General features: G+C 36.8%; 1 protein-coding gene across 1 annotated transcript in view; it reads right to left on the reverse strand.

Moving 5' to 3' along the window:
- Nucleotides 1–7,812: 7,812 nt before the first annotated feature.
- Nucleotides 7,813–27,518, reverse strand: part of HDAC2 (histone deacetylase 2) — a 22,356-nt gene continuing 2,650 nt past the window's right edge. The window contains exons 2-14 of the mRNA XM_057390202.1: nucleotides 22,534–22,646; nucleotides 22,095–22,212; nucleotides 21,203–21,277; nucleotides 20,761–20,899; nucleotides 18,866–19,007; nucleotides 16,154–16,246; nucleotides 15,947–16,055; nucleotides 14,391–14,531; nucleotides 12,419–12,527; nucleotides 10,208–10,338; nucleotides 9,155–9,310; nucleotides 8,382–8,439; nucleotides 7,813–8,175 (exon numbers count right to left, since the gene is read on the reverse strand). Of these exons, the coding sequence (XP_057246185.1) occupies nucleotides 8,145–8,175; nucleotides 8,382–8,439; nucleotides 9,155–9,310; nucleotides 10,208–10,338; nucleotides 12,419–12,527; nucleotides 14,391–14,531; nucleotides 15,947–16,055; nucleotides 16,154–16,246; nucleotides 18,866–19,007; nucleotides 20,761–20,899; nucleotides 21,203–21,277; nucleotides 22,095–22,212; nucleotides 22,534–22,646 (1,415 nt within the window). The 3' untranslated portion in view covers nucleotides 7,813–8,144. The remainder of the gene's footprint in view (nucleotides 8,176–8,381; nucleotides 8,440–9,154; nucleotides 9,311–10,207; nucleotides 10,339–12,418; nucleotides 12,528–14,390; nucleotides 14,532–15,946; nucleotides 16,056–16,153; nucleotides 16,247–18,865; nucleotides 19,008–20,760; nucleotides 20,900–21,202; nucleotides 21,278–22,094; nucleotides 22,213–22,533; nucleotides 22,647–27,518) is intronic.

Raw genomic sequence — 27,518 nt, forward strand, 5'->3', positions numbered from 1 at the left:
TTGAGAAAATCTCACTTACTTCCTACTTAAATGTTAATACTGAAAAGACTGGCCACCTTCAATGTGAAATACTTCAATAATGCTGCATTTAAGCTGATGTAGTTTGTACCCTGAAAAGWGTAACAAGGAGAAGGAACACTAAAGAAAAACTGATAAACCTTTGTTTCAGTACTGGTACCACATTAGGTAACCTCTGTCTCTTCCCACTTACCATCCACGCTGCAGTGGCGCCAGCCTGTAGGAGAATGAATGCACAGAACCTCTTTGCTGGGTTATTCTGAGCCCCAGAATAATTCCCAAAAGCTGCTTATTGTKTCACCTTTGACTGGGTAGCTGGCACAGGCTGAGGAAGTGTGAGGGCAAGAGACAAAGCAGAAATGAAGAAAACASTGCTTGAGCTGACACTATGGAGACGGAAGCTCATCCACTGCTCTCAGTCTCTGGAACTGGGGTTTTATTCCAGCAGGGTGAGATGGGGATACTCTAAACACATTTAAGCCTTAAAAACACACTTCAAATTCCTTAAACAGGGCAACAGTGATTTTAATGACCATTCAGGAGTTCAGGGAAAAGGCTGCAGGATTTCACTGCATGTTTTCTGAGCTTCTTTTCAAAGAAATCAGAAGCATGTTAGTTAAGTGCTTGGTAAYGAGGCTTTCAGCTCTGTAGTTTCGCTGAACAGTTTCTCTAGGGCCTTGCACATCTTTTGTRTTAGCTGTGTTTAGATTAACAAAGAACTATCACATGCAGGCAGCCCTTGTTTACAGCATTTCATTGCAAAGGAGCAGAGCTGACTGAGGTCATACCTCCTCTGTTTGTCCTGGAGGGCAATGTCCCCACCAGGGTGACAGCCTCCCATATAACTTCCTGCACAGGGAGGAGGGAAGAGGTGGAGCCCCTGGTTCCTCTCTTGCTGGCTCCCAGCTCCTCAGAGGCAGCAATTCATGCTCCCCAGAAATGACTCCAGGTTCTGGGCAGGCACAAAACCCTCATGCCCACCGGCTCAAACAGCACACAGAAGTGASCTGGTCTCTGCTCCACAAAGAGAAGTGATCCACCAGAAGAATAGGAACAGAGGAGTGCACCCTAGCTCACATGCAGCATCTGAAACTCCATAAATACCTTTACCCAGAGGCTCTTCTCACAGGGCTCCATACTCCTGGAAATCCCATGGTTGGGCCTGCACAGGCAGGACCTGTTTGTTTTTAAGCRAGCACAGACAAGATTGCTGTGGGGGAGAAGGAGCCAGCCCTGGTGAAGCGAGGTCTCTGAGACCAAAAGTGAAAGTCCCACTGTCGCACTCTCTGATACGACCAGCAACAGCAAGATTTCCTTTCTGTCACTTATAACTTAGCCTTTACTGAATTAACTGCTCCAGTCTTAACTTCAGTGTTCAATGCCCTGCAGCTAGAACGCATTCAGCCAGCACCTCAAAAGCATTGTTTCCCTTTTACACAACTCAGCCTACCTGAGAGCTAATTTTAAATTAAACCCGAGCTGAACCCTGTCCTGGCAAGGCTGCTGCTGGAAGCTGGGCAAGGCGGTTTCAAGCCAACGTGTTCAAAGAGTCACGCCTTTATTTGCAGTTGGTCTCAGTGCTTTTCCCTGCAGGAGCTGGCCCAACCATCCATCAYGGATTGTATCTCTCCGGGTTTGAGAGAGCCAGAGCAGCCATGGTATCACGCACTGCTGCTCCCGTGCAGCGTGCCCGGGCAGGCTCAGCTCACACTGGCAATGAACGCAGGGGAYGTGCCAAGGCTTGTGCTGCCACCCTCCTCGCCTGCCTTCGGGACAAGGCTTAGCCATCTGAGCAAGGAAAACAAGCAACTAGCTCCTACCAAAGCAGATTTGTAACAGCACTGGTAGAATTCTGATTAAGAAAAATAGAAATCGGTAAAGGAATTTTTCATGTCATCGTGTACAGAAGCACTGATAGGCGTGTGTGTAGTAAGTAATCATTGCTGCTGTCATATCAAGGCTCAACTCATGCTCCAAAATTTCAGTTCATCAACTTAGAAACTACAAGATGTCAGGCTCTCCATAGTAACTTTCATTTGGAGGTGCTGATTTGCAGAACTGCTGTTTATCTCTCTCTCAACATCAAATCCCAAATGGCTCTTTTTAGTTTACGAACTCAAAATAACTCATATCTTGAAACTAACTCATTTAAGTTTTAAGACTTATGGCACCATCCATCTGAGAATAGGAAATACTAGTAAGGTAAAGAGAGCAAAAAATACTTTTGTTAGACTTTACAGATACCAGGGGTTGGGTTTTTTCTTTCTCCAAGCCTATTTGCCTCTGATACAACAAACACAGCTTTAGGCAGAGGCATGAAGAATGAAGATGGCTTCCAAAGTAAATAAGTTTAGAGGTTATGTGAGGCCTTAGAAATGTCTCGCAAATGCAGTCCAGGCTAAGCAATACCTGCCTCTGAAGAGTAAACAAGGGAAAGTCTAAATTAGGCTGAACAGAGACCTGGATCAACCCCCTTGGACTCTTCTGAAAGCTGAGCAAATGCTCTCAGAGGTACCACATAGAGGATTCCTTCACTGGGGGCTGGAGAGCAGCACAGCCTTGATGGGGAGTTTCTTCTTCACCCCATAAGTGAAACACAAGTCCCTACTTCTGCAAAACACAAAGCTCTGACTCTTGTTTGTGCTCTGTGTGTGCATGGTGTGGACTCCTGCTGGTTATGGATAGAGAGATTGAGCATTTACGCATTATTCCCATGTTGCCAATGGTTTAGACCAACACCTGGCTTGAGGAAAACATGCCATCTTTGCTGGTTTTAATGTTTCTAATGTTTCTCTCTTGGTGGAAGAAGCCCGTAAAAATCTGCAGGGCAGTTCTAGAAATATTCTGCTTTTTCCTTTAGAAAATNAAAAAAAAAAAAAAAAAGGTGAGTGTCTAGGTTTTTGATGTTCAGGTGCATAGCACGATTTTTTGGACCAGTATCCATACACATGTAAAGTATACATATGTATCTACAGTTACAGAAGCAGTGGCTATTCATGGATTCCTTTAGTGTTACCACTCACTGAACAGGGAAAGAAAAAACGCTGCCAAAAATAGCGGGGGTAGGGGAGGATGAAGAGAATGGAAACAACACAAAAACCCTGCACAGTAAGTGGGGAGGCATGGCCCTTTCACTCACATAATGAAAAGGTTAACGTGAAGACTGTTAGCACAGAAAGGTTCCATTTAAAAATCCATGGTGTTTAAGTATTGTTCTTCCAATYTGAGCTGTCAGAAATCTCCCTCTTAATTTCACTCTCCACAGAAAGGTACTAAGCAGAAACCTTAGAAGTGTGTTGCTATTGTATTTGAAAACCTTCCCAACCAAATGAGGTCTCAGTGAGCCACACAACAGCATGGTTTTCTGACTCATAACCCTTCTCATTCACTCTGATCTTCCCTCCACTTCAAGCCCAAATGTCGATTTGTCTGTCTTCAATTGCTCGCTAGCCTGAAAAAGAAAAGAGTGCTTTTAAAATACTGAGTCAATTTTATTCTAGGCTGAATACAGCAGCATGATAAAATCTCCAATGATATAGATTTTTTTCCCTCCACCAGCTAAATCTCTGGGGCATTTTATGGAATCAAATATTGCTAAAGGAGCATCACATAAAGAAAGTTTTTAAAATAGATTTGAAAAACAAAGAGCAATTCAGCATATGCATTACCCATGTGGAGATGGTTTGGTAAATGCAACATGGAATTACTTAAAGCTTGCCCACAGCTTTTTTCTTTTCTTTCCTTTTTTGGGGAGGCCTTTTTGGTTTTCCTTTGTTGGTTGACTGGTTAGGGTTTTTTTATTTATTTCTACTTCTGGCAACATGACCATGGAAAACATTAGGCCTAGACTGTTATTAATACAAGTTTCTAACCTAGGAAGTTATTCTTTATTTCTGACTGCTGGTATCCAGCTTGAATACTTTGTTTTGCCAGGTCATCTGTCCACAATGAACACCATTTCAAAAACATGGTACTCTCTAAGGTAAATTGAAAAGAATTGGAYACTTCACTAAATTTGCTGTTGAATGTGGTATATAACCTTTTTTAAAAATCAGCTCATAAAATTCCCTGTTGTGTGTACTCTTACAAAAGTGATACGACTAAAGAAAATGACACAAGTGAGGTAGAAGGAGATGAAGATTTTGAAGTAGCAAACCTGCCACTTAGAAGAAAACATTTTCAAATGGTTGCATCCATTCATATTTTTAGTTATCTAAAGAAACATTTTCAAAAGTGTAAAATTATCTCACTCAAAACATWACTAACAGAGAATTGGTTAAAACAAGGCACAGCCATAGAGAAGGAAGAGACTGCAGCTACTCTCTTGCCATGGGATGGGGAACAAAGAACATATTTGGTGGTGCAGAGGAAACAAGGGTGATGGCTGCAGTTCACCAAATCCCCTCCCTCTGCAAATTCATCAGTCATGCCAGGGCTTCAACCATATCCAAGAACAGATGTTTGCATTTGCATTTACAATTCTGTTTGTTAAAGTCAACTTGCAAACATTTAGAGTGAATTATAATATGACCAAATATGGTTACACATTAGTCTCCAAGTTCTATGTCTTCACCTCACAAATAGATAATTATTACAAATTACTCTTTAAAAACAAAATAAAACAAAAATGATCCCATGGTTGGTAACTAAATTGACAACAGGTATTATTTCTGCTGCTGTGTTCTGGATATAATCTTACAGGCTGTATGTTTGCAATATCTATTAACCAAAAATAATAATCCTTTCTAATATGGTTCTATTTACAGAATTCTAAATCATACTGAAAACCTGGCTAAGAGCAGCCACATCATCCATCTTCAACCACTAGCATATATATGTACACAAATAAACAATTCTATGCTCTGAGCAAAAGAATTTCTGAATTCCCTTTCAGATTTTTTTTCCTTCCCACACACAAACTCATGTTCCCAAAATGAAGCTCATCAAAAGAATGGGAAGCTGCAAGTACATGAAATATATTTCCAGTAGGGCTTGCAAATACATAAAAGCAAACCATTTTATAAATGCAGTTTTTTATGGACACAATTCCGAGTACATTTTGAGAATGACTTGCTAAAAGGAAAGGGCTTGTCTCTGAACACATGGTTCAATCATAAAAAGAGAAATGCAGCAATTCCTCCTCAAGATTGTTAAGGTCACATCTCTGAAGTTACAGGTGCTCTAAGARGGCAAATATGATTCACTGAAAGATTAAATAAGTTAATTTTCACAGCAACCATCCAATCCCCTGCCCAAATACACTTCCCCAATCCTCACAGAGGTCAGACATAGACCATGACCCTTTTACAGCACACAAAGGTTGCAGCGGAAATATTCAAAATATTAAATGGAACACCTTTATTTTTTGGAGTAGGTTGGATTTTTTTGGCTGGATGCGTTTGGTGTATTTTTGAGGGAGTGTGGTGTGTTTGGGGTTTTTTTGTTCTGTGTGTGTGTTTTGGGTTTTTTTGTTTGCTTTTTTGGGTTTTGGTTTTTTGTTTTTTTTGTTTTTTTCAGAAAAAGTGAACTGAGAAGAAATATGAGAGCAGAAGGAAGACAAACAGACCATTTGGCCAGAGCATGGCCCTTCCACATTTGTACCTTAACTATCTCCACCCTAATAAAACTAAGAGGCAACACTTCATCACATGGGTATTACTCGAGTGAAGAGCTTCTCAATCTAGCAGAAATGTGTCATACTGCCAGCAACAGTCTAATTCATATAAACCCCCTTCACTATTTTGTCCCTTTCAATACTGTATTCCAGTTCACAAATTGTTTAAAACTAAACATCTTGACAGAGAATTGCCATCCTTTCTAAACTTCAGACAAAAAGGTAGCGAACACCTGAGCAGAGTGAGTGTTAAGAGTTCATAGCACTCTATAAAACTGAATTGTAATTATTTTCTGTAGTTATATATAGAAACAAGTTAGCATGATACATAAAATACTGGGCAAATATACTTTTAAAACATTACCGGGCAAACTGCAGAGTATCACCTGTCAGCTGCACCAAACTGCAGCAAAAAAAATTAAATGTGATTTTCAGTAGAGATTCATTCAAATCCTAATGGGAGTCTTATGGGTACTTTCCTGGAAGAAAGAACACAGCACAAGTACATGGGCGTTGAAAACCCCTTATATCCCTCCCTACATGTGTAAGACTGTAACCCTTATTAAGTTTACTCAAACATATAAACTAAATGTTCAGAAAGATTAAAGACTCAAAAAAAACCACCCCAAAACCAAAGCATATACTTAAAATGCATTAAGAAAATGAAACTTTTCTCCTCTCACAATACTGAAAAACATCTGAAAGACARTACAGTCATTGGTCACAGCCAGCAAGGCTTCATGGGAAAAAAATCTCTTTATCAAACCTGATTCCTTTTTATAACAATGTAACCCATCTGTTTGATCAAGGGAATTTGGTCAATTTAACTTTTTTGGATTTCAGTAAAGCTTTCCACACTGTCTCGCCCAAGATTCTTCTGGACAAATGTCCAGCACACAGCTGGGTAAACACATCATGTGATGGGTGAGCACCTGGCTCCCCGGACAGGTACAAAGGGTTACAGTGAATGGGGTGACATCGGACTGATGACCTGTCACTGAGAGTTCCACAGGGCTCCATCCTTGGCCCTGAGCTCTTCAACACCCTCACAAATGACTTGGACACAGGACTGGMRGGGATACTAAGCAAGGTCACARAAAATACAAAACTGGAACAAGCTCCCTTGAGGGCTGGGGTGCCCTGCAGAGAGACCTTGACAAATCAGAGGACTGGGCAATCACCAACCATATGAACCTCAACAAGGGAAAGTGCTGCATTCTGCACCTAGGATAGAGCAACCCTGGSTGTATGGACAGACTGGGGAAGGAGATACTGGAAAGCAGCAGCCTGGAAAGAGACCTGGGGTCCTGGTCARTGGCAAGTTGAATATGAGTCAGCAGTGCCSTGGCAGCCAGGAGGGGCAGCTGYGYCCTACGGTGCATCAGGCACAACATTGACATGTACCAAAACCACAGGGAGAAAATAGGTTTAAAGTGTAGCAAGGAAAATTCGTATTTGAAAAAAAGAAAAAAGATTGAGTAGCAGTGAAGTTCTGCTAATGTCTGTGTTCACTGCTCTGAAATATTGATATCAAAGCTTATGCATTTCATTAAATATYAACCTGTAAGACAGTTGTTGTAGATTGAGAAAGAAAAAAGGGGAATGAGGGCACAGAGGTCTCTGTCCAGTTCAGGCACAAGAACTAACTAGTGAATCAATGAAGGGGGCAGGCAGTAAAATCCTTTCTCTCTAATGGTGTGAAAATTTTATATTGCTCAGTTCTAAAAAAAATGGAATGGGTTTTAAGGTAAATTCAAATTCTCACTAGCAATCTAGTCAGCTTTGCAAGATCACCTTATACTGATTTCATGAAAAAATACATCATTGTTTAAGGTAGATTCTGATGGTGGGAAAGGCTCTTGAACAGTACATGGCATGTGACTGGAGTTTAATATACATTAAAATGTGAATTTATACAAACACATTATTTCAGCATCCCTTCACCCTGCAACTGTTCAAATCTCACTTGCAAACCCACAGATGTGTTTGCACCTCATGCTGAAGCCGTGAGGAGTCAACGGAAGTAACACAGCTCAGCTTGCCTGTTAGCCAGCTGTCCATTTAAACTCACTAGGTACTCATAGACAACTACAGGTCTGCTTAATTTAAATAAGAGTTTTTTTCCTCTTTGTAGTTCAATGATGGACAAAAGACAACCAAGTACAATTTTTTTTTTTTTTTAATAAAGATAAAATTACAAAAAAGGTAAAATCAGCTCAGGAAAGGCAAATTACTTTAATAGATCAGTTTAGACATTTAACATAATAACTCACATCCATTTTTAAATACTATTACATAAAGCATGGTGAAGAAAGGAATTTCTGCCTCATAATTAGAAAACTCACAATACAACTTGCCAAAAAACAGAACAAAGCCGTTTGAAAATAAATACAGTCCATGCCAAATAGTACAAAATGAAATCAGCAGTCTCTCTCCATATGAAAACTTTTCTCCTTTTGGGTATTCTCTGACTAGTATTATGTTCTGCAATTGATGAGAGGCTATCTTTTGTTCAAGGGTTGCTGAGCTGCTCTGATTTTGCTCTGTAAAAAGGCAAAAMCAAACAGTTAAGTTTTATTTCTTTATTAACTGATTCAAAAATGTAATTTTGAATTACTAGTCATGATTCTGATGTATTTAGTATTATGAGGAGCTGAAAGTGATCTTTACAGAACTGAAAAATATTATAAAGTATTGACCTAATAAACACCCTTCAAAAACATTACATTATTAATGAATTAGTGTTTACCCTTTGGCGTCTGTCTTTTCACCACTGCTGTCCTTGGCTTTATCCTCCTCCTTAACATCTGAAAAATCACAAGATTTTAAATACACCAAAAGATGCAAGAAAGCCTTAAAATAYTTAAAAAGTTAAGAGCATGACCAAGTTTATTCTTTTGTATACATTTCTAGCCAGAGGAAACTGGCTTTTAAAAGAAGTCACTAGTTACATATTAAAGTACACTGTTAAATGCATCCATTCAAAGGAGCGATCTGGGCACACTGCCAAGTGATTCAGAATGCCTCAAGGCAATGTCTCTCCTGACTGGCCATTATGATGGCATGCAGTAATGAGACCTGGAATTCCCCTGAACTCAAGATGTATCCAGTTCTTAGAAAAATCAAGATTCCTTGGAATTGATCTGTCCCCAGGACCCTATCCGGTTTCTGTTTCAGAGAAATCTAGTTGGCTCACTGCACAAAAGCAAACAGGAACAAATGTTTTGCCCAACATCTCTAATTTTAACATCTCTATTTTTTCATCTCTAATTTTAATTTCATTTTTTTCATTTAATTTACTTTTCATTTCAATTTTTTTTCCATAAAATTCCCTGGCTGTAAGAAAGACTTTAAGCTTGTGGGGAAGATACAATAAGCCTTGCCTGAGAATATCTACTGGTCTAAATAACTATATCTTGTTTAATTTAAAATTGTTGATGTAAATATGATGGAAAAGAATATATCACCTCAATAACTAATTAACTGTTAACAGATAAAACTGATAAAACACCACAGTCCTACCTGCTTTTTTGTCCTCAGTCTCTTTTTTGTCTTCCTCTATCCTGGCTTTCTTTGCTCCCTTCTTATGATCTGCAACATTTCTTCGTCCACCTTCCCCTTCATCTTCAGAATCCGAAAATTCTTCATCACAGGCTATGCGCTTATCAGATGCTCGAACTAGGATTCAGATTCATGATACTAATTAATCAAAAAGTCCAACTACAATAGGCCCAATTTAAAAAAACTATCAAATTAAGAATGAGTAGTAAGATACCATAATCATTTAATGCTGATAAACTAAATTATGGTTAAAAACCAGTTACGTTTTAAGATACTCTGGAACTCACACAATAACTTCCAAAAAAATAGCTTTACACAAGCACAGGGGGAGAGTGGGAATCTTTTAACTATGTATCAAATAAAACTTCAAATACTGAAAACTAAATCACAGAAGAAAAAATAATGGTTTCAACAGTGCAGAAAATGGACACTGGGAACTGATAAGAGGTTACAGAATTATTCTAAACACAGTCAAAAAAAGAGTAAAGGCAGCAGGAAACTCTTGGCTATAGCTGAAGAGCAACTGGAAGTCCATGGAAGGGTTATAGTAATAAAGTCAAGAGTGGTGTCCCAAGTATGGAAAATCTGTCTTGTAACAAAAAATGCAAATAAAAKACTTTTTTTCCTTTAACACTGTATCTCATTTCTCACCTCAAAGGGAAACATAGCTTGTCTATGTGATAGTCACAAAAAAAGTAAAGTACTGTTCCTTTAGTTAAAATTCTTTAAGTCTTCTGAAGTATCTATTATAGATCTGAAACAGCCAGACTGTGCCACAAGATGAAAAAACACATGCTCTTCCAGCACCTCATTAGACCTTTTAAGAGGTTGAAATGTGCACATAGATACTGCCTTAACAACATCGAAAGTGGCAGACAAGAGACAAAATTTCTTATTCAGGAAACAAAAGTGCCAGTCTTCCAATACTGCACACTACTATGACCAAGGTTCTGAACAATTAAATCCAAAAAGACTCTATTTGGACATGTTCTGTCATGAAAAGATATTTCTTACTGGAAATGCGTTTGTCTGGATCTTCTCCATCTTCATCTCCACTGTCTTCATGAACAGCATCTTCRGGAATGGCCTGCATCTGTACACCAGGTGCGTGAGGTAACATGCGCAAGTTCTCAAATAGGCGTTGCCTGCAAGCAACAGACAAGAAAAGCTATTACTACAAAGAAGTAACATTTCCTTGGATTTTTTTATGAAGTTSTGAAAACTTCGCATTCAAAGTTAATCTGCTTTGCTTTAGAGTCAATTTCATTTTTCAATTAAAATAATAGCATGCCACATTCAGAAAGTTTTCCAGCCCTACGAGATCTTCAGTATGCACAGAATACTTGAACATAATTTTCTTTGTACTTTTCAAATACTTATTTCAATCAACTTCAATTGTTAATTCCCCACAAGGTCAGCACAAGTACTCTCCACTTGGGCTAAACTGGTCAGTACTACTATAAGTATCAAGTTGGATAATATACTATTCCCTAATTTCTTAGAAATAAATTCAAACACTTAAAAGCATGAAGACTTTGCAGAAATGACAAAAGTAACTCATCTGGGTAAGTTTACAAATTGGCTGTTTCAGCAAGAACAGAGACAAGTCCTGTCCTCTCTAAGCAACCTGATGTGATGGATGATATACTCCAAAGCACCATGTGCAGGAAAAGGAAAGGACACTGGGCTTCTCTTGGGACTCAAAACTATCATTCCAAAATGCAAGTAGAAAGGCAGGTTTGGCAAGCATCAAATACCACCATTTGCAACAATTATCTTAGCACCCTCCTGCACAGTTTGAAGGGCTAAAGGGCAACTGATGCTTTTTTGGAATCCTCACAGTTTCTGCCTCTGTTTAAATCACATGACTGTGCAAAGAAGTTTGCCATGCCAGGGAGCTCCCTAAAGCCAGGTATCTGTGAAAGCACACAATGAACTGAAGGAGGATTCTCCAAAATGATGGGTCACTGATCTTGTGCGTGGCTAGTATGAGAATGTGAGATTATGTGATTTCTATTGACAGAGTAATCTGTGCCTGGGATTGCAGCAGCAAGTCTTGCAGCCTACTTACACCACAAAAGCTCAACAATATATAACATACAGCTAGCAGCCTGKCAGATCACCAGCTGGAGAACTACGTTACTACTGAGAAATTTTGTACAATTACATGAGAAAAAAAAATAGGTTTTTTTCTCCCATTGCACATTATTAAAAACGAAAGCCCTTTCATTTGATTGTGYGCTATGAACACCCATCACAGTCTACATACCAATCACTTAAAAATTAGTATTTTAACAACTTTGCTGAATTTTGCAATTTGACAGTTTTAAAGATTATAGCAATACTGGMAAACTTATACAGGCAATTTCACATCTAAATTCAGCTGTTTTTAGTAACAAGAAGAATTCTTGTGTACTGTTAACAGCCTGTTAAAACTCAGGGCAGGGATGGCAGTTTATTCTCTTAAACCCAGAGTAAGGACAAACTGCGGTAAGCCAAGAGTATTCTTCAGGCTAACCAATTACCTCCTACGAGTTCAGCACAGAATTGAATGTACGCATGCATTACTACACCCCTGAAGTAAAATACTTGTTTCCAATCAAAATGTCAAGATGTGAGGAGGAATAAACTAAGTATCAAAAGTGGCACAGCCTAAAAGCACACACCCACCATAGCTTGTCAGTGAGCATTGCTCAAACCTWGTGGATTTGTCAAATCACAGCCATTCAATTGCCTGCACATGTATCACTGTCTTTCCACAGTTTTGGATGTTTAAGCTCAGATGACTTTTTATTTTTGCAGCTGACAGCTACAAAGAATGACATTCGCAGTCCATGTTTAGACAAGAAGCTGAGAATTAGAAATCCAAATCGTCATGGCACACCACCTTCTTTCCTGGCAGGATAAACTTTTTACAAAATTAGAATGGGAATCCAAGTAAAACAGTCATCTTTTCAGATGCTGGAAAAAGTAACAATCCAAGCCGGGTCATAAATTTTCATATTTATAGTCATAGGATTTCATTACCATGCATTCCGTTGGAGGAAGAGACTTCCAAAAAACTGCTCTTCTGACAGAAATGAAAAAGATGTCAAATCTATTCAGTACTTATCTTTAGTGTGTAACAGAGAAAGGTATACAGTTTTCAAAACTGTCTAACAATTAAGCCTCTGGAAAGACATGATCCATATGACCTACTTGACAGGTAAGGTAACCACTACTTACTTGATCTTCTCCATGTATTCTGGTGTATTCTGATTAGTCATATTTGAAGGACTAATATGAAGCTTGAAGTCTGGCCCAAAATACTCAAAGTAGTCATTGTATGGCAACTCTGTAGACCAAAAACCAAAACAACTTTGTGAGCCAAAAAAGACTTGAAACATTTTAAATACAACAGTAGATTTGACAAGAGTTCACTTAATGAACCTACAGATCTTAAGCTTTCAAGCAAGCAATACTTATTCATTATCTGGACTGCTTTCCCTCTAAATTATTCAATAAAWGAACTTAAATTTGCTAGTACAAAGAGAAAGTTCTACTGCAACTACACATTGAACAACACAAGTACAAATCTGAAAAATAATTACAAATTATACTTCTGCAGGACAGAGAAAATCAACTGATGATCTCTTGTAGCTRTTTTCAAAGCTAGTCCAGTTTGAAAGGTTTAAGTGAGTGATTGAAAATATTCCTTTAAGACAAGTTTTAACACTCATTAGGTTGAAGATCACAGCTAGTTCAATAYCCTTGGTAAGCGCTGGACATTGGCTGAGTGATACAAACTGGTTCAGTCTGTCTGTTTCTCCCCTCACCCTACTTTTTGTATTTTCACAKAAATGGTCTCCTGACTAGAACCCTGAACCACCAAAATGAAGTTGATGAAGAATACATAACGAGGACACCAGCAGTATTTTATATTGAATATGATTGTATCTTTCCAGATAAATTAAGAGAAATATTAAAAAAATACATAGAACCTTAAAGAAATATGACACTGAAATCCATTTTTAATTGAGCCCTTTGTCTTTCTTCATTTAGGATTATTACAGGATAAGTGATCTTGTTAGGTGGATAGAAAGCAGACAGGARGATCAAGTTGATATTGCAACATTTAGAAATGCAGCTATTTCTCTCAACAGATTAAAGATGACAGGTACCCAAAGAGTTGAGAGGAATGTTAAAAAAAGCAAAAAAAAAATCATATATATAAATATAAATAAACAAATATATATATATACAAGTAATCCATTGAAAGGGACATGCTAATAGAAAAAAAAGGTCTGAAGATAAGGAACTAACTGCTACTGTATCTTCAAAAGCTTTGGCTGACAAAGAATATATGTTCACATGCAAAATGGAAAATACATATATTGAAAGGCACAATCCAAATAGTGTTTTCTCACTGACAGCAGCATTCTGCTGAAGTCAGATGGAAACACTAAATCCACCAAGAGATATGTGAATTSCAATAGGTTATCAGCAAAAGTTACAGTTCAACATGAAAACTGCCAGTGACTCATGTGTAACAAATCAGTCCAAACAGCAATTTYATATAAATGGCATGCCAAAAACATGTCCAGGAGCATATTTGGCCAGAAGTAAGAGGTGCCGAGGATCTTTAGGGAGGTTCCTCAGTGAAATTACTACAGTATTCAACTATTCAAAAGCAGTCTACTATTGCTTTTTCTGGTTTTAAATTTCAAGAAAGCTTGCATAGCCAAAGTGAGTGAAATGGAAGAGTGGAAGTCAATATACTTTCACAGCTTCTTTTGTAAGATAAAATGAAGAAACAGTAGTTTTGCTATGTAAAGTGGACACTTGCAGACTCAATGATTTCTTATGTATGTCATGTCTATGTTGCACAACTTACAGATCTACGCTGGTACAATCAAAATACAGTATATATTCTATCATACAGATGATGGTCATATTAGAAATGCTTACAAATAAGGTTACATAAATTTTACATTTTACATTTTCAAAAAGTGATTCACTCATTTAAAGCTTTTTCCAAGGCATAAAAAAAATCCCCAACACTTATATGTACTTAGTGCACAAGATAATCCTAGCAATAACCTTCTACATAGTTTATTCTAAATTGATGCATTATAGCTAGCTATACAAATCTGCTGTTTACTTAAGCTCTCCCATGAATATTTCTCATTAAAATATTAATTTGAATATTAATATTTACCATTAGGAATTTCACAATCTAAGGCAACAGCAGTTTCATACGTCCAGCATCGAGCAACATTACGAATCGTATAGCCTCCCCCTCCTAACATCAGCAATGGCAAGTTAAAAGTCTTTACAACTTCCACACATTTAGCATGACCTGTCAAACAAAAAGAGAGTTGACAACATACACAAAATATCTATTAAACAGAAAAATATATAACAAACTAGTTAATCAGACATATGCAGTCACATTTAACAAGAAGTGAATTGATTCAAACAGAACTGTCTCCCCCTAGAGCTAAGCACAACCTCACAAGAAGTCAAGATCTACAGATTAGAAATGTACCAAACACAATGTACATCATCCACCCCAATCTTCAGAGACTTTGTATGATGATCTATTGCTGTTGTTCTGAAATCATCTTAAAATGTTTAGTGTTTTGTCTTTTTGTAAYTGATGTCATACACAATGACAAAATGAGGGACAATTTCTCAGTCAAATGCAATATGGGAAGAAGGGAAAACAATCAGTACTCGRTCCTTTCTACTTCTAAGTTTGAACCTGTATTAAAGGTTGCTAAGTCTTGCTTACAGAGTGAACTGGTGCCAAGACAGTACACACTCCAGGGAGATACAGCATACTGAAAGGCATCTGTAGGAGGCAGCAGCTCTCTTGGTTTCCAAGGTATGTAAGATAGAAAAAAATCTGAGCTGTGTGGGCAATTGAAGTAGCTTTGCCACCTGGTGCAAATCAAGAAAAGAACCCTGAAATACTGAAGACCCAACAGATACTATACTGCATTTTGTTGCCTACAAAACTCTAATTGTCACATTAAAAAAAAAAMMCACAAAACCAAGATAACCCAGAAAATTAATGATTCAAACAGCCTGGATTGAAGGCTTAGCAAAACTTCAACATATATTTAATATTTTATCATATAAATAAATATAAAAAATAATAATAACAGCAGCAGTTATGCTATTTGCTAAATTAACATCTTATCCCAAATTACAGAATTTCACAATTTCAGGTAGAAAATTCAGTAATACTAAAATAAATTAATAAAAATTAGTGTTAACATATGGCTCAGTATAACAAACACCACTATAGATTTGACAATGCAGTGAGTATTCTCATTTCAATAATACCTATTTTACATCCAACRAGGTGTTTGTTGTTTAGCATCTGTAATCCTACTAAGTGGACTACTAACTAGTTTTATTTGCCCATCTATATAAGTGTTGCAGACTACTGTTGTCCTGTCATTTCAGGATATTGCTTTAAAGCTACAGAAAGCCTGTACATAGAAGAAAGGGAATCACTTGAGTGGCTAGGAAGCGCATGGAAAACCAAGCTTCTTAACTTTTTTAGATGGACAGAAAGAAAGAGGCAACTTCTGGGTTTCTTTTGACCATCCCTGTATAGCAAAGAAAGAGGCGATTAATCATAACAATGAACAAAACCTTTGTGACTCCAGTCCTCATCATGCAAGTGTCTTGAAAAACAGTATTAAGGGTAGAGGTTTCTAATAAGTAAAAAGTCACAGACAACAGGCAGACACTTCTCTTTACCTTTAACAGTAAGATTAAAGCATCCTAGTCTGTCACCAGACAGCGAATCTGCTCCACACTGTAATACCACAGCACTGGGCTGGTACATCTCCATTACTTTGGATATAATCTATAATCAATATAAAACAGCAAGTCATTAATTGACATAATGAATATATGAAATGAGTAGCTTTCCAGAGAGCTTATAACAAGAAATAAAGTACTCACTGGTTTGAATATTTGTCCATAAGATTCATCATCTATACCATCCCTCATTGGAAAGTTGACAGCATAATATTTGCCTTTTCCAGCACCAATGTCCTACAAAAATGAAGATTTAAGACAAAAAGACAAATCATAACCAATCAGTTCAGTCTATTAAAAATAGCTAAGCAAAAAAATAAGTATGAAAACCAAGAAGAGCAAGGTGATATGTATGTTTTCAGTGTTGTATAGAAGATTTGGACTTGAAGATGTTCGTCCCTTGGTCTTCTAGACYGTTGGTCTTTTTGGCTACAAGGGCATAGCTGGCTCGTGGTCAACTTGTCCACCAGGACCCCTAAGTCTTTCTCACAGAGCTGCTTTCCAGCAGGTCAACAACTAACCTATAYTGGTTCATTCCTCTCCTTGTCTTGCTTTACAGATTAAAAAAAGAAAAATCATTAAATTGATCTTTTCCTAAAACACAGCAAAGTCAAATGTTCACACAATTCCACCTAAACAGAGTAATTGCTTGAGCTACTCAAGGGACCAATTTAGATATAAAACCTAAAGAAATATCACATTTCTGGTAGCCTCCCCTTCACCAACAGATCAAACTACCTCACCACGGAGAGGTATGAAGAATTATGGTCTCAYATGATCTGTGTGTATAAATGACAAAATTTGTGCTATTATCTAAGATATGTAGAAAGTAAATTTACTGAGGACACTGGAAATTTACAGTGAACAATACATTCAGTAGAAAATGGATGAATGCTGCTGAACTAGAAAAGCTCATATTCAGCTACACTGATGGAGCTGCAATCACAGCATCATCATTCGACACATGATTTGTTCCTGAATCAAATAAATGTAACTTAATCAGCAAACTAGATCAACTAACTAAAGAATTACAGAAACAAGCTGTAATACAGCCCACCAACAAAAAGAAAGAGAAAATTTGGCTGTTAAACATTGATAGAAATAACCATCAATGGCAGATGAAATTAGGCAGAAGAAGCAGGCCTCCAGAAGGAACACAGACTTTTCAGAGAATTAGCTCTTCCTTTAGTTCAATTAGCTTTGTCATATCTGGAGATAGGAAAAATCTCTATGGGGAAGCAATAATTGCAATAAAGCCTRCTAAAGACTGCATGCAGACAGTGGTTATTTCAAAATCCTAACTAGCAGCTCAGAAAAAAAAAGTTGCCATGCCTGAGATACTGCTTGTCATTGACACTGCTAAAAAAAATAAAGCCCAAAAACATACAGTATTCTTCTATTTATTTCAACTGTGCTATCTTTTAATTCTTTGTTCTGGGTGTGGTGAGGTGAAGAGTGCACAGACTTCTCTGTCAACGGGAAGTGCTGCTTCTAAAAAGCCAAGATATCTAATCCTTCCAAAAAAMCCAACAAACCAAACCAAAACTAGCCAAAGTCAGCAACAACAGCTTGTCATGATAAACATTCTGGTCTGCTTTTAGTTTGAAGCACCACTACCACCTTGTGGCCAGTCAAGTTAAACCACACAGATAAAAACTAATCTGATTTCTTCCTAAATCAATTTAGAACACAGTTYAACAGAATTTAACAACCGTAATAACATTCAGCTCCAACAACTACACTGAAATGAATGCTTTTCCACCCCACTGCTCTTTCACTTACTGCCCTATGGTTATGTATCATCAACAGACTGGAAACACACTTCTCAGGAGTATTAGCAGAAACAGAAATATTTCGGTATATTTGTATCTCATTAATCAATTTAAATGTATTAGAAAAACAGTGAATTCTTTGCCAGGCCAATCCTTTGTAGGTCATCTTGTTAGAAATGCTTACATTTTTTAAAAAAAGTTCCTAACTGTATGCACAAACTAATGTGCAAAGTTGCTAACACCAGTGGAATGACATATCCTGGGAGTGTCTCTGATAAGAGGCTTAATTTATGAGTTTGAGCTAGRAATATATTAATCCTAATACTTATAATACTGTTTCAAGCTGTGAAGTGGAACAATTTCCTGTTCTAACAGACAAGAGCCTAACATAAGGAATGACTAACTTAAAATTAATATGAAGAGCAAGGAAAATTGGTTTTCATTCTCAGTTTTGCCAGAGATTCTACAATAGCTTAAATGATATTTCTTCATGGGCAAAAACTCCCTCCCTCAGGCCAGCTATAATGCTCAGTACATAATTGCCTATGAGGGGTGCTAAAGTTCTTAGGCAGTGACCATCATGAGATGGTCACACAAAACACACTTTCTGACATAAGAAATATTCAAAAAAATGAGTACTACTAGACAAACAGAACATAGTAAATTCAAATTGTAACTAAAGTTTTGTGACTGTTGAAGGGTGATCTACAGATTACTGTAAGTGCAGAATTGAAATGTACAGATAATTATAAATATACCATACTGTCTTCTTAGAGACATCTCCAAAATCTGTGTGAATTAAACCATATTGGAACAAAGATCTCAGCCAATTTATCCTATTTATTAGAAGATGGTAATTTCATGTACAAGTGAATAATTTAGTTCCCACTATCCTGTATTATTTTTCCTGTGATTCCTCAAATAATCTATCTACTTYTTCCGAAAACTTACTTTGTGTTTTGCTAAAACCATTGTGTACCATTCTTGGACACAGCTATTGGAGCCTAGTGCAAAAAAAAAGTATCTACAAGGAAGACAAYAGGAAGGAATTTATCAGCTAATGACATTTCATGTTCAACCTTACCCTAAGGTCCCCAGTGCCTGGAAAATATTCACCATACTTATGGAATGATACTGTCATGACACGATCTGTGGTATAAAATGCTTCTTCAACACCATCACCATGATGGATATCAATATCAATATACAACACTCTTTGGTGATACCTAGAAAGAACATATAAGAAAGCATCATTATCTGTTACATTCATAACCATAGCAAACAAGAAATAAACAAATGAAGTAAAACCAACTAGACACTAAAATCCAAGATTATGACCACAGTAATAATTTTGGTTGATGTGACTATACGCTCTTAGAATCTCAGTAGTTTGAATAACATTAATAACTTCATCAAAATTTATTTAGTATTTACCCCAAACTGTCTCACTTTGCTATACCTTGTGCTTCTGCTCACACCACTTCGTTGTTCACACCTGCTTTCAGATTCACGCCTTTCATTCACCCCACGGCCTTTTTTTCTGCCTCTCAACAATTACTAACACAGTCTGTGTTCCATAAGCCCACCAAAACCAAACTTAAATACTTATTTTCTATTACCTTTCCTTCTTCATCTCTCCAGCTCACAAAGATAGGCACATGCGTACTTTCAAGTGTATTGAAAAGTACTTTTTATTTGCATACATTTATCACACTACTGTTTATTATCTTCTTAAATACTGCAAGTTTAAGGGCAGTTTGAGATGGATAAAGAAACCAGTGGTTTGAAGCCTTAGAGCAAKAGAAACAGTAAGTACCCCTTAAATTTTAAGTTTTCCAGTAAAGAACAAAGTCTGTCATCAGATGATRCATTTTCTTCATGCTTTGTGCAGTACTTTGAGTGTGAGCAGCTATAATTTCAGGGACAGTTTCCCATGGTTACACCACCCATAACTATTCATAAGACTCCTTCCTTCATGTGCACATTAAGCTAAAAAATTCAAGATTGAACCACAGAAAGTCACATCTTGTAGATGGCAGAGACAGCTCCCGAATATACGCTGCACATTAAAATGAATGTCTTAATATGCTAATATTAACTGTTCTTCACATCTTTAGAAACATTTTCCTTCTCTAGACTTCCAGATTACAGCTACTTCCCTCATTCCTCACCAGCAAACTCAGCTGTGCCACTCACAAGAGTCAAATACATGGAATATTTTTTCTAACAAATGAGATTTAGGTATTATTAGTAGGGATACAGTCCTCTGAAGCAGTAAAAGCAACACTCGGGATTTGAAATTTTAGTGAAGCATTACTGTTTAAAGTCAATTATATGATCACTTTATATGATCGCACTCCTCATTTTTTACTTTGAAGCAACAGCAGCACAGCTGCTAGTTCATTATTTATTAAAACAAGCCACATTAATTCATGTAATAATCCAAGGAAGCTCAGTCCATGATCTTCCCTGAATATTCCTGTTTGGCTCAGTAAGAACTCAAATGATAGAAAACAAGAAAGCATATTTTGAAACCAAATGGGTGTGAGATTATGAGTACAATGATTGCCCTAAGGGATCAGGGAAGTGATCCATCYAGCCCACTGTTCTGTCCCCGTGAGTGGCAAAGGGAGACCTTACAGAAATATTTACAGAAAGCAAGCAAGTCTATTAACTGAAATCTGCTACTCTAGWCCTTCCCCACCATCTAGAATTACAGCATATGGTGTTTTACAGGGTGCATTCCTGCTTGCATCTATCTCCTATTAGTTATCTTTTCAGCTTGCCTGTATTTTAGTTTTAATGTCTTGCTGAAGCCAAACCAGGCAGAGCTTGGAGCTTTCTTAATTGAAATTGTAAAAGTTCAACATGGGCTATGAAAACTCACTGAAATAATAACAACCCGTATCTTCAAATAATCTTAAAATACTTAAATTTGACACTTCCTATAATTTTAACTTGTGCCCATCATAAACTTACTTCAGTAACTCAAGGATGGCAAGCACTATGTCATTGACATAACAGAAACCAGATGCCTCTGATTTCTTGGCGTGGTGAAGTCCCCCAGCCCAATTGACAGCCATGTCTGTTTGTTGTCTGTTCAATTTTACTGCCCCAGCTGTAAAAAGACACACAGAAGAATGAAAGGAAATTGAGTCAGAAATTTCTGATGGCCTTCAAATCTGTTAAATCAAATTATACTAAGTTAATTTAGAACAGATCTCTTAACAATACTGAGACACTTGATGTATCTTGTATTTTATAGTCCATAACTGATATATGATTATTTTTAAAAGCTATTAAAAAAACCTTTATATTTACTTTGTTTTTAAATGCACTATCAAAATTTTAAGTTACTGATATAAACCTACTAAAGCTATAAAATAGCTATAAACAACCTATAAAAACAACCTATACTTACCAACAGAGCCTCCAGTTGACAGCTGACAAAACTCAAACAGGCCATCAAATACCGGACAATCTTCTCCAACATTAACTGTATAAGAAAAATACTATTGTTTAAAAATACCATTCCAACAGCATTGACATATATATGGATAATACAGATGCCTAGTTCATTCATCATTTTAACTATTCACTCCCCATCCCCATCTCATTTGTCAGGCTAATTTTAAACACTGAAAACAATGTAGAGTTCTAACAGTGTAATACAACTCCAAACTAACTTCTTTTCTTTTCTTTCTTTTTAAATTCCTTTTAGTTTCCATTGGAAGATTTGCCTCCTCATTTGAAGGAGTTCAATAATTTTTARATTTTTAAAGAAATGCTGATTAACATAGGTCATGTTAAGAAACGTACAATTACTGCCTTTAAAATTGATACAATAGCTGTCAAACTGCATTCCTAACAGTACTTTTGAGCTTATTGCTATAATTAAAGGAATCAATTAATAAAAAGGATGAACAGTGAACGATGTACAGTTTTTACTATCTATCTCCAAGAGGAATGAGCAAGTTCTTTTCTTAACTTAAACACATTTTCACATACTGACTTTTGCTTCTCTTAGTATTATAAAAGCAACTTTTTTTGGAAAATTTCAAGGCACTTTCACAAACAGTTCACAATCTGTGCATTAAGCCTTAAAACACACACTGTGAAAGGAGAGRCAAAAATCTTTCATATGCTTAAAGAACATTTTTGTCAAGATGGCTGCTTATAATGGACAAGTCCAAAAGGGTGTAGCTAAAGGCAGGCACATGTTACTCTTGTTACAGTATTTCTCTAACCTCTGTACTGGTGAATACTGAGCTTGAAACAATGCTAACTATCAAAGTAAGTACACACAGACTTACATCTCTGCATTTGCTTGCTGTACTCAGACATATTATCAGGCCTTATTGACCGGAGAAATTTGATGTATTCATCACTGTGGTACTTGGTCATTTCCTCAGCAGTTGCTTTGTGGGGTCGCTGATAACAAAAACAAATCAAAGAAAAAATCAAGAGTGCTCTGCAAAATCAGCTAATAATGTGCTAAAACAGACAACTGGAAAGCAATTCCACCCACTTTGAAGGGAAAATAGTGAAAGGGAAAGTGATATTAGTGGTGTTTATATGTTGTGATATACAACTTCATCAAATACTGCTTCACTTCTAAGTAAAAGAGCTCTGAATACACTATTTAAGTATTCTCTATTATCACTTCAACCCTTCCCCATTTATCTGTGTGACAATACTTGAAGCCCTTTAAAAATAAAACGCTTCAGTGGACATGCTATTACCTATACTTACATAAATTTCCATTTTTCTGTATAAGCCATAGTTTAGCAGCAAGTTGTGAGTCATTCGGATCCGGTGAGGTTTCATTGGATGCCCTTGTCCATAGTAATAGTTTCCAATATCACCTGTCATTAATACACAAAAGAATAGCTGTTCATATTACAAAACAAGTTTCATCACCACTTAAAAGAATCATTTTCAGAAGAAAACTAAACAGGTATGATTTCAGAAAACAAACAAACCCCACAAGGGAGTAATGTCTACTTCAAAAAGAACACAAGGGAAACAAACCGTTGTATGTCAGAAACAGAGGGGAAAAAAAAAGAAGCCAAATCTAACACTTTTACTACAAGCAGACAGTATTGACAGAGCAGAGAGAACTATAAGAAATGGTTTCAAATCAAGAGTGAAGTCCCAACAGTGGGCCAGAACTGAACAATAAAATGGGAAACAACTGGAATTGACAGGCAAGGAGACACTACTGATGACATTGCCACATAGTATCACAACAGAAGGTGTAGTAAAACCTACCATTTTMCACGAGCTGATTTTACAATACCATCCTCAGCCTGCTCTTAACTACTAACACTAACTCTTACATCCAGAAGTTACCTCCAGATTCATTGTGGCAACCACATGCACAAACATTCCCTAGACACCTGCTGGTGCTCATCCACAGTAGTTTAACAAGAACCTTAAATTCCAGATTAGTCTCTGCTCAATTGGAGACCAGCTAGCCACAGAGTTAACAAATTTGACACTCATTTTCAAGAAAGGAATAGCTCCTATCATGGGCTAGTAGTAAGTTCTCTTCTGAGCTCAGGTATTGTTAGAACACACACAACCCCACTTTGAGTACTGACATTCCCAAGACATGAACCATTCTAAACAGAACTGTTTGTGGAGATGTAAACAAGCCTAAAAGTTATGTCCACTTGTCAATGGCTTTCAGCTGGAGAATTCTGTAACAACTCTTCACAATAGCACCTCTTTTCTTTTTGACCCAATTTCCCGATAGGATTACTGAACTTTACCTTCTTGAACTTTTTACTTTTCTTTCACATCCTTCAACATGATCTGCCTTGTCCACTGGGAACAAAAGAAACACTATTTTCACAATGTCATACTATTTTGTARATTTTATCAGTCAGAGGTAAAAAGCAGCACCACTACAAAACAGCTTTAGGTTTCACCTCTTCAACATGAGCTTCATGGAGGAAGGGTAAATGTCAGCTTGCAGTAGCATCACCAACTACCAAGAAAAACAAGTATGACAGTAAGATTAAAAGTTTCAAAGCATTCTAAAATCCTTCAAGCTTTCAGTTTTCAAAGAGACAAGGAGAGAAGAACACTTAAGAAAATAGATACAACCTAAGGTAACATAAGAAGATGTTTAGAAAAACTACCTTTCAATACCTAGCTCTTAGTCACCCCACAACAATAGAAATACCAAGTTTTAGCATTAAGAACTTTGAAGAGTTTGGACTTTCTAACTTGGGTACTTAAGTGGAAGAATAGCACTTTTTGTCAGTTACTTACTGCAAGCCTACAGATTTGGTCACATGCAGGTCAAGAACAAAAGGTATTAAGAATATAAACAAGCTCCTTCCTTCCAGCAAAAAAAAACATTTTCAAGCACTTTACAAAAGAATACCTTCATATATTTGATGTTTAGGAAAAAAATCTATCACAGTTCTTTGAAACTAATGCCTAGAAGATGAAAACCAGCCATTTACTAGCTCTACTTTATGTTTTGAATTTACTCTTAAATCCCAGATTTTAAAAAATCCTCCAGCTAGTAAGAACTTTAAATTTGTAGATATTTAAGACAACAATGACTATATTGAAGAAACTTCATTATAAATGCATTTGTGGCTTAAAAAATGGGGGATTTTACCAGGTCATTTCAATTTTAACTACTTCAGCTTATATAGTCATCACTGATATTATACTCGGAATGCTAATGGATGGGGAAGCAGACAATCTTACGTATAATGTAAGGTTCATTATTTTTTTCCCACAAAAAACAGGCTAACAAGTTTCATATAATTAACAAGTTTCCCAAATACATTTGCAACATACCCTTTAATACACTGCAATTAATCAACTAAACTATTTTTAATTTATGCACATTCTATATATCATACACTGCAGCATCCAATTATATAAATAAATCAAGCATTCTTTTTAGTTTTTTTTTTTTAACAGAAAAGAGAATTTTAAAAGAATTAGAACGTTGGTAAATTTAATGGGAGCTTATTTGTCAAATAGAAGATCTGTAGGTGAGCGTCTGGCAGAAAAATGTTGATCTTTCCATATTAGAGACCAACAGTAGTGACTAACAATARATTTCAATACAGTATGCTTTAGCAACAGGCAATGCCATACCATTTATAATTTTCAGGTCTTAGCATCACCAACAAAAAAGGGTTCTGGCCTCACAAAAAAAAGAATTCTTGAAGCAGAGGGACAAAAAGTCCATCAAGTTCCAAGGGATTAGTGATGCCTATGTAGACAGGGGTGAGGAAGGAAAAGGGGAAAGATCCTCTTTCTTCCTTAGCACCTTGATTTTCAACCAACATCACAAAGGGGACCCATCACAGAGACATCATACTGTGRTGAAGGCAAAGCTGTCAAGTCTCTCCTCCTTTACCCAGTGAAGAAGGTGGTGCACTTCCTGGCAAAAACACTTCATCCACTGATCYTGAAATTTATATATCTTGTTTTCATATGCCATAGCCTTACTGGAATGCTTTGGCAAGAAAAGCAAGGTGTACCAAGAGGTAGTGTGTGAGGATGGCACACCTCACTCACCAATGGAAYTAAAAACCTCTGCAGAAACCTCTGCCAGACTAATTCTGAATAAAATATGTGCATATATGAGAAATGGGTACAGTGAGGTCAAGTTCRCAAGACTATTACTGCAGATAGTATGAGTACTTGACTCTTCTTACTAACATAAAGGTAAACACTAATATAAAGGTAAAAACCATACAGAAGTGTTATGAGCACATTTATATCACTTACCAGTGTGGGAGCACATGGAAAGCAAAAAAAAAAAGAATGTAACTGAATAAGGAAGTGGAGGGAAAAAATGCAAAGTAGTATGTGTAGAAAGTTTGCAAATCTATTAATCTCTCACAGTGAGGCTTCAAAGATTGAAATTTACTGTTTTATACCAGTAAAAATGCCAGCTAAAAGGCTCTCATTAGGAAGTAGCAACATATAATGTCTGAAAAGTTGAGTCCTTCATTTAAAAGAGACAAACCAAGTGCCCATTTAATGCTAGTAGTTTACTGTCCTGCACTGCTTACCATGCAATACAGATGTGATACAAAAGAACTACCTGACAACTGGTACATACACTGTCATGTCATGGATTCAAATATATATATATAATTTCTTCTCAATTCATGCAAGTTACATGCCAAAATGAAGAGAACTATCAAATAAAAAATAAACTCATGATTCCTTTGATYAGCATAAGTTTTAGACACCCACTTCTCTGAGACTTCATCGAGGCCTACAGATAATATTCTAGCATGTAGAAAAATACAAGAAGCTACATGCCCTAAAGGGATTTTAATTCTGTCCAAAACCACGAAAGCTATATCCCCCCCAAAAGTATCTACTCTCTCCAGTTACTATGACATACAGAAAAATAACACCATTAAATTTACCCATTACAAAGTAGCCTTAAGTGACCGAAAGAGACGAGATGACAACTATTCTTGTTTTTTGATACTTTGTAAGTTTRAAGTTACATTACTTCGTATCTTTGAACAGATAAACTGTTGCAGCTCATTTTTAGTTACCATGAAAKGATGAGGTATTTCAGAACTGCACTATGTGCAGAAGCCTAATCGCTACAATGGAAATCACATGGAAAAAAACGTATCTTAATAGCAGTAGTTACACGGAGTGATACTAAGGGGTGAACTCACATAAAGTTGAATGTAAAAGAAAAGATCATCAGTGCCTGATGAATCCTACAAACAGCTATTCAAACATGCTTAAATTTGCTGCATTTTCTAAAGGATTGGGCATTTTGTTCTGGTTTTAAAATTAAGCAGACAGCAGAAGAGTAGCGAAGTTCTGACTTTTAAGCCCAGAGCAGAGGCTGGACACCATCACTGTGCTTGGAAGGCACTGGACAAAGTACTGATGTATTTCCAGAAAACACTTCAGTTTAAGTTTATTTTACCTGTAAATGTAGGCTTTAACTTACATTTAGCAGTTGCATTTAGAAGTGCTAGTTAAAGAATGCCTGACTATAGTAACACGCTGCCCTATTGAAACAGGTTTATTCTCGTCTTTATGGGTGGAACCAACCATACTGATGCACATAACTCAAATTTTTCATGAAGGTAGTGCCTTTTGAACACCCACACTAAATTATGCACCAGCAGCGATCTAAACAATACTGCTAGTGCACTGACATGGAATAAATACAYGTACTCAYTGTAACCACTGGTTGCTGCACGATYCTCTAGAACTGTGCTTGGCTGTAGAGGAGCACAGAGCTGGTAAGACCATCTGGGGCCTGTTCTCATTGCTATGGGCAACTATACAACAACTTGTAAGAGCGAAACTACCTGAGCCACAATGTTACAAGACCAAGACAACAACCTGAAGATACAAGGTAAGAGACAAAAATAAAAACTGTAATACCCTTTTGCATCTAGCATGGTTCTAAGAAGAGTGACAAACACACTTTGCTAAGCTGAGGACATACATTAAGACTAGAAGCATTTATGAGAAATATTTCAAATAAGATCACTATTTTAATTAGTATATTTTAATTCTTCCCATACTATACTGGTTTAAATTTAAACAAAATTCCTGACCTGAGCATGATCACAAGCCATGAAGATTCTGCAAACTGGATGCGGTTGATTGTCTATTACAAGCAAGCTCCAAGTAATGAAATTAAGCTTTGCCTACTCAAAGTTTATTGGTTCCAAGTACAGTATGAAGGCTATTAAAACTATTCATTT

Source organism: Malurus melanocephalus, unplaced genomic scaffold (assembly GCF_030028575.1).
Source record: "Malurus melanocephalus ecotype Western Australia unplaced genomic scaffold, MMel_1.1 scaffold_23, whole genome shotgun sequence".
Classification (NCBI taxonomy): Eukaryota; Metazoa; Chordata; class Aves; order Passeriformes; family Maluridae; genus Malurus; species Malurus melanocephalus.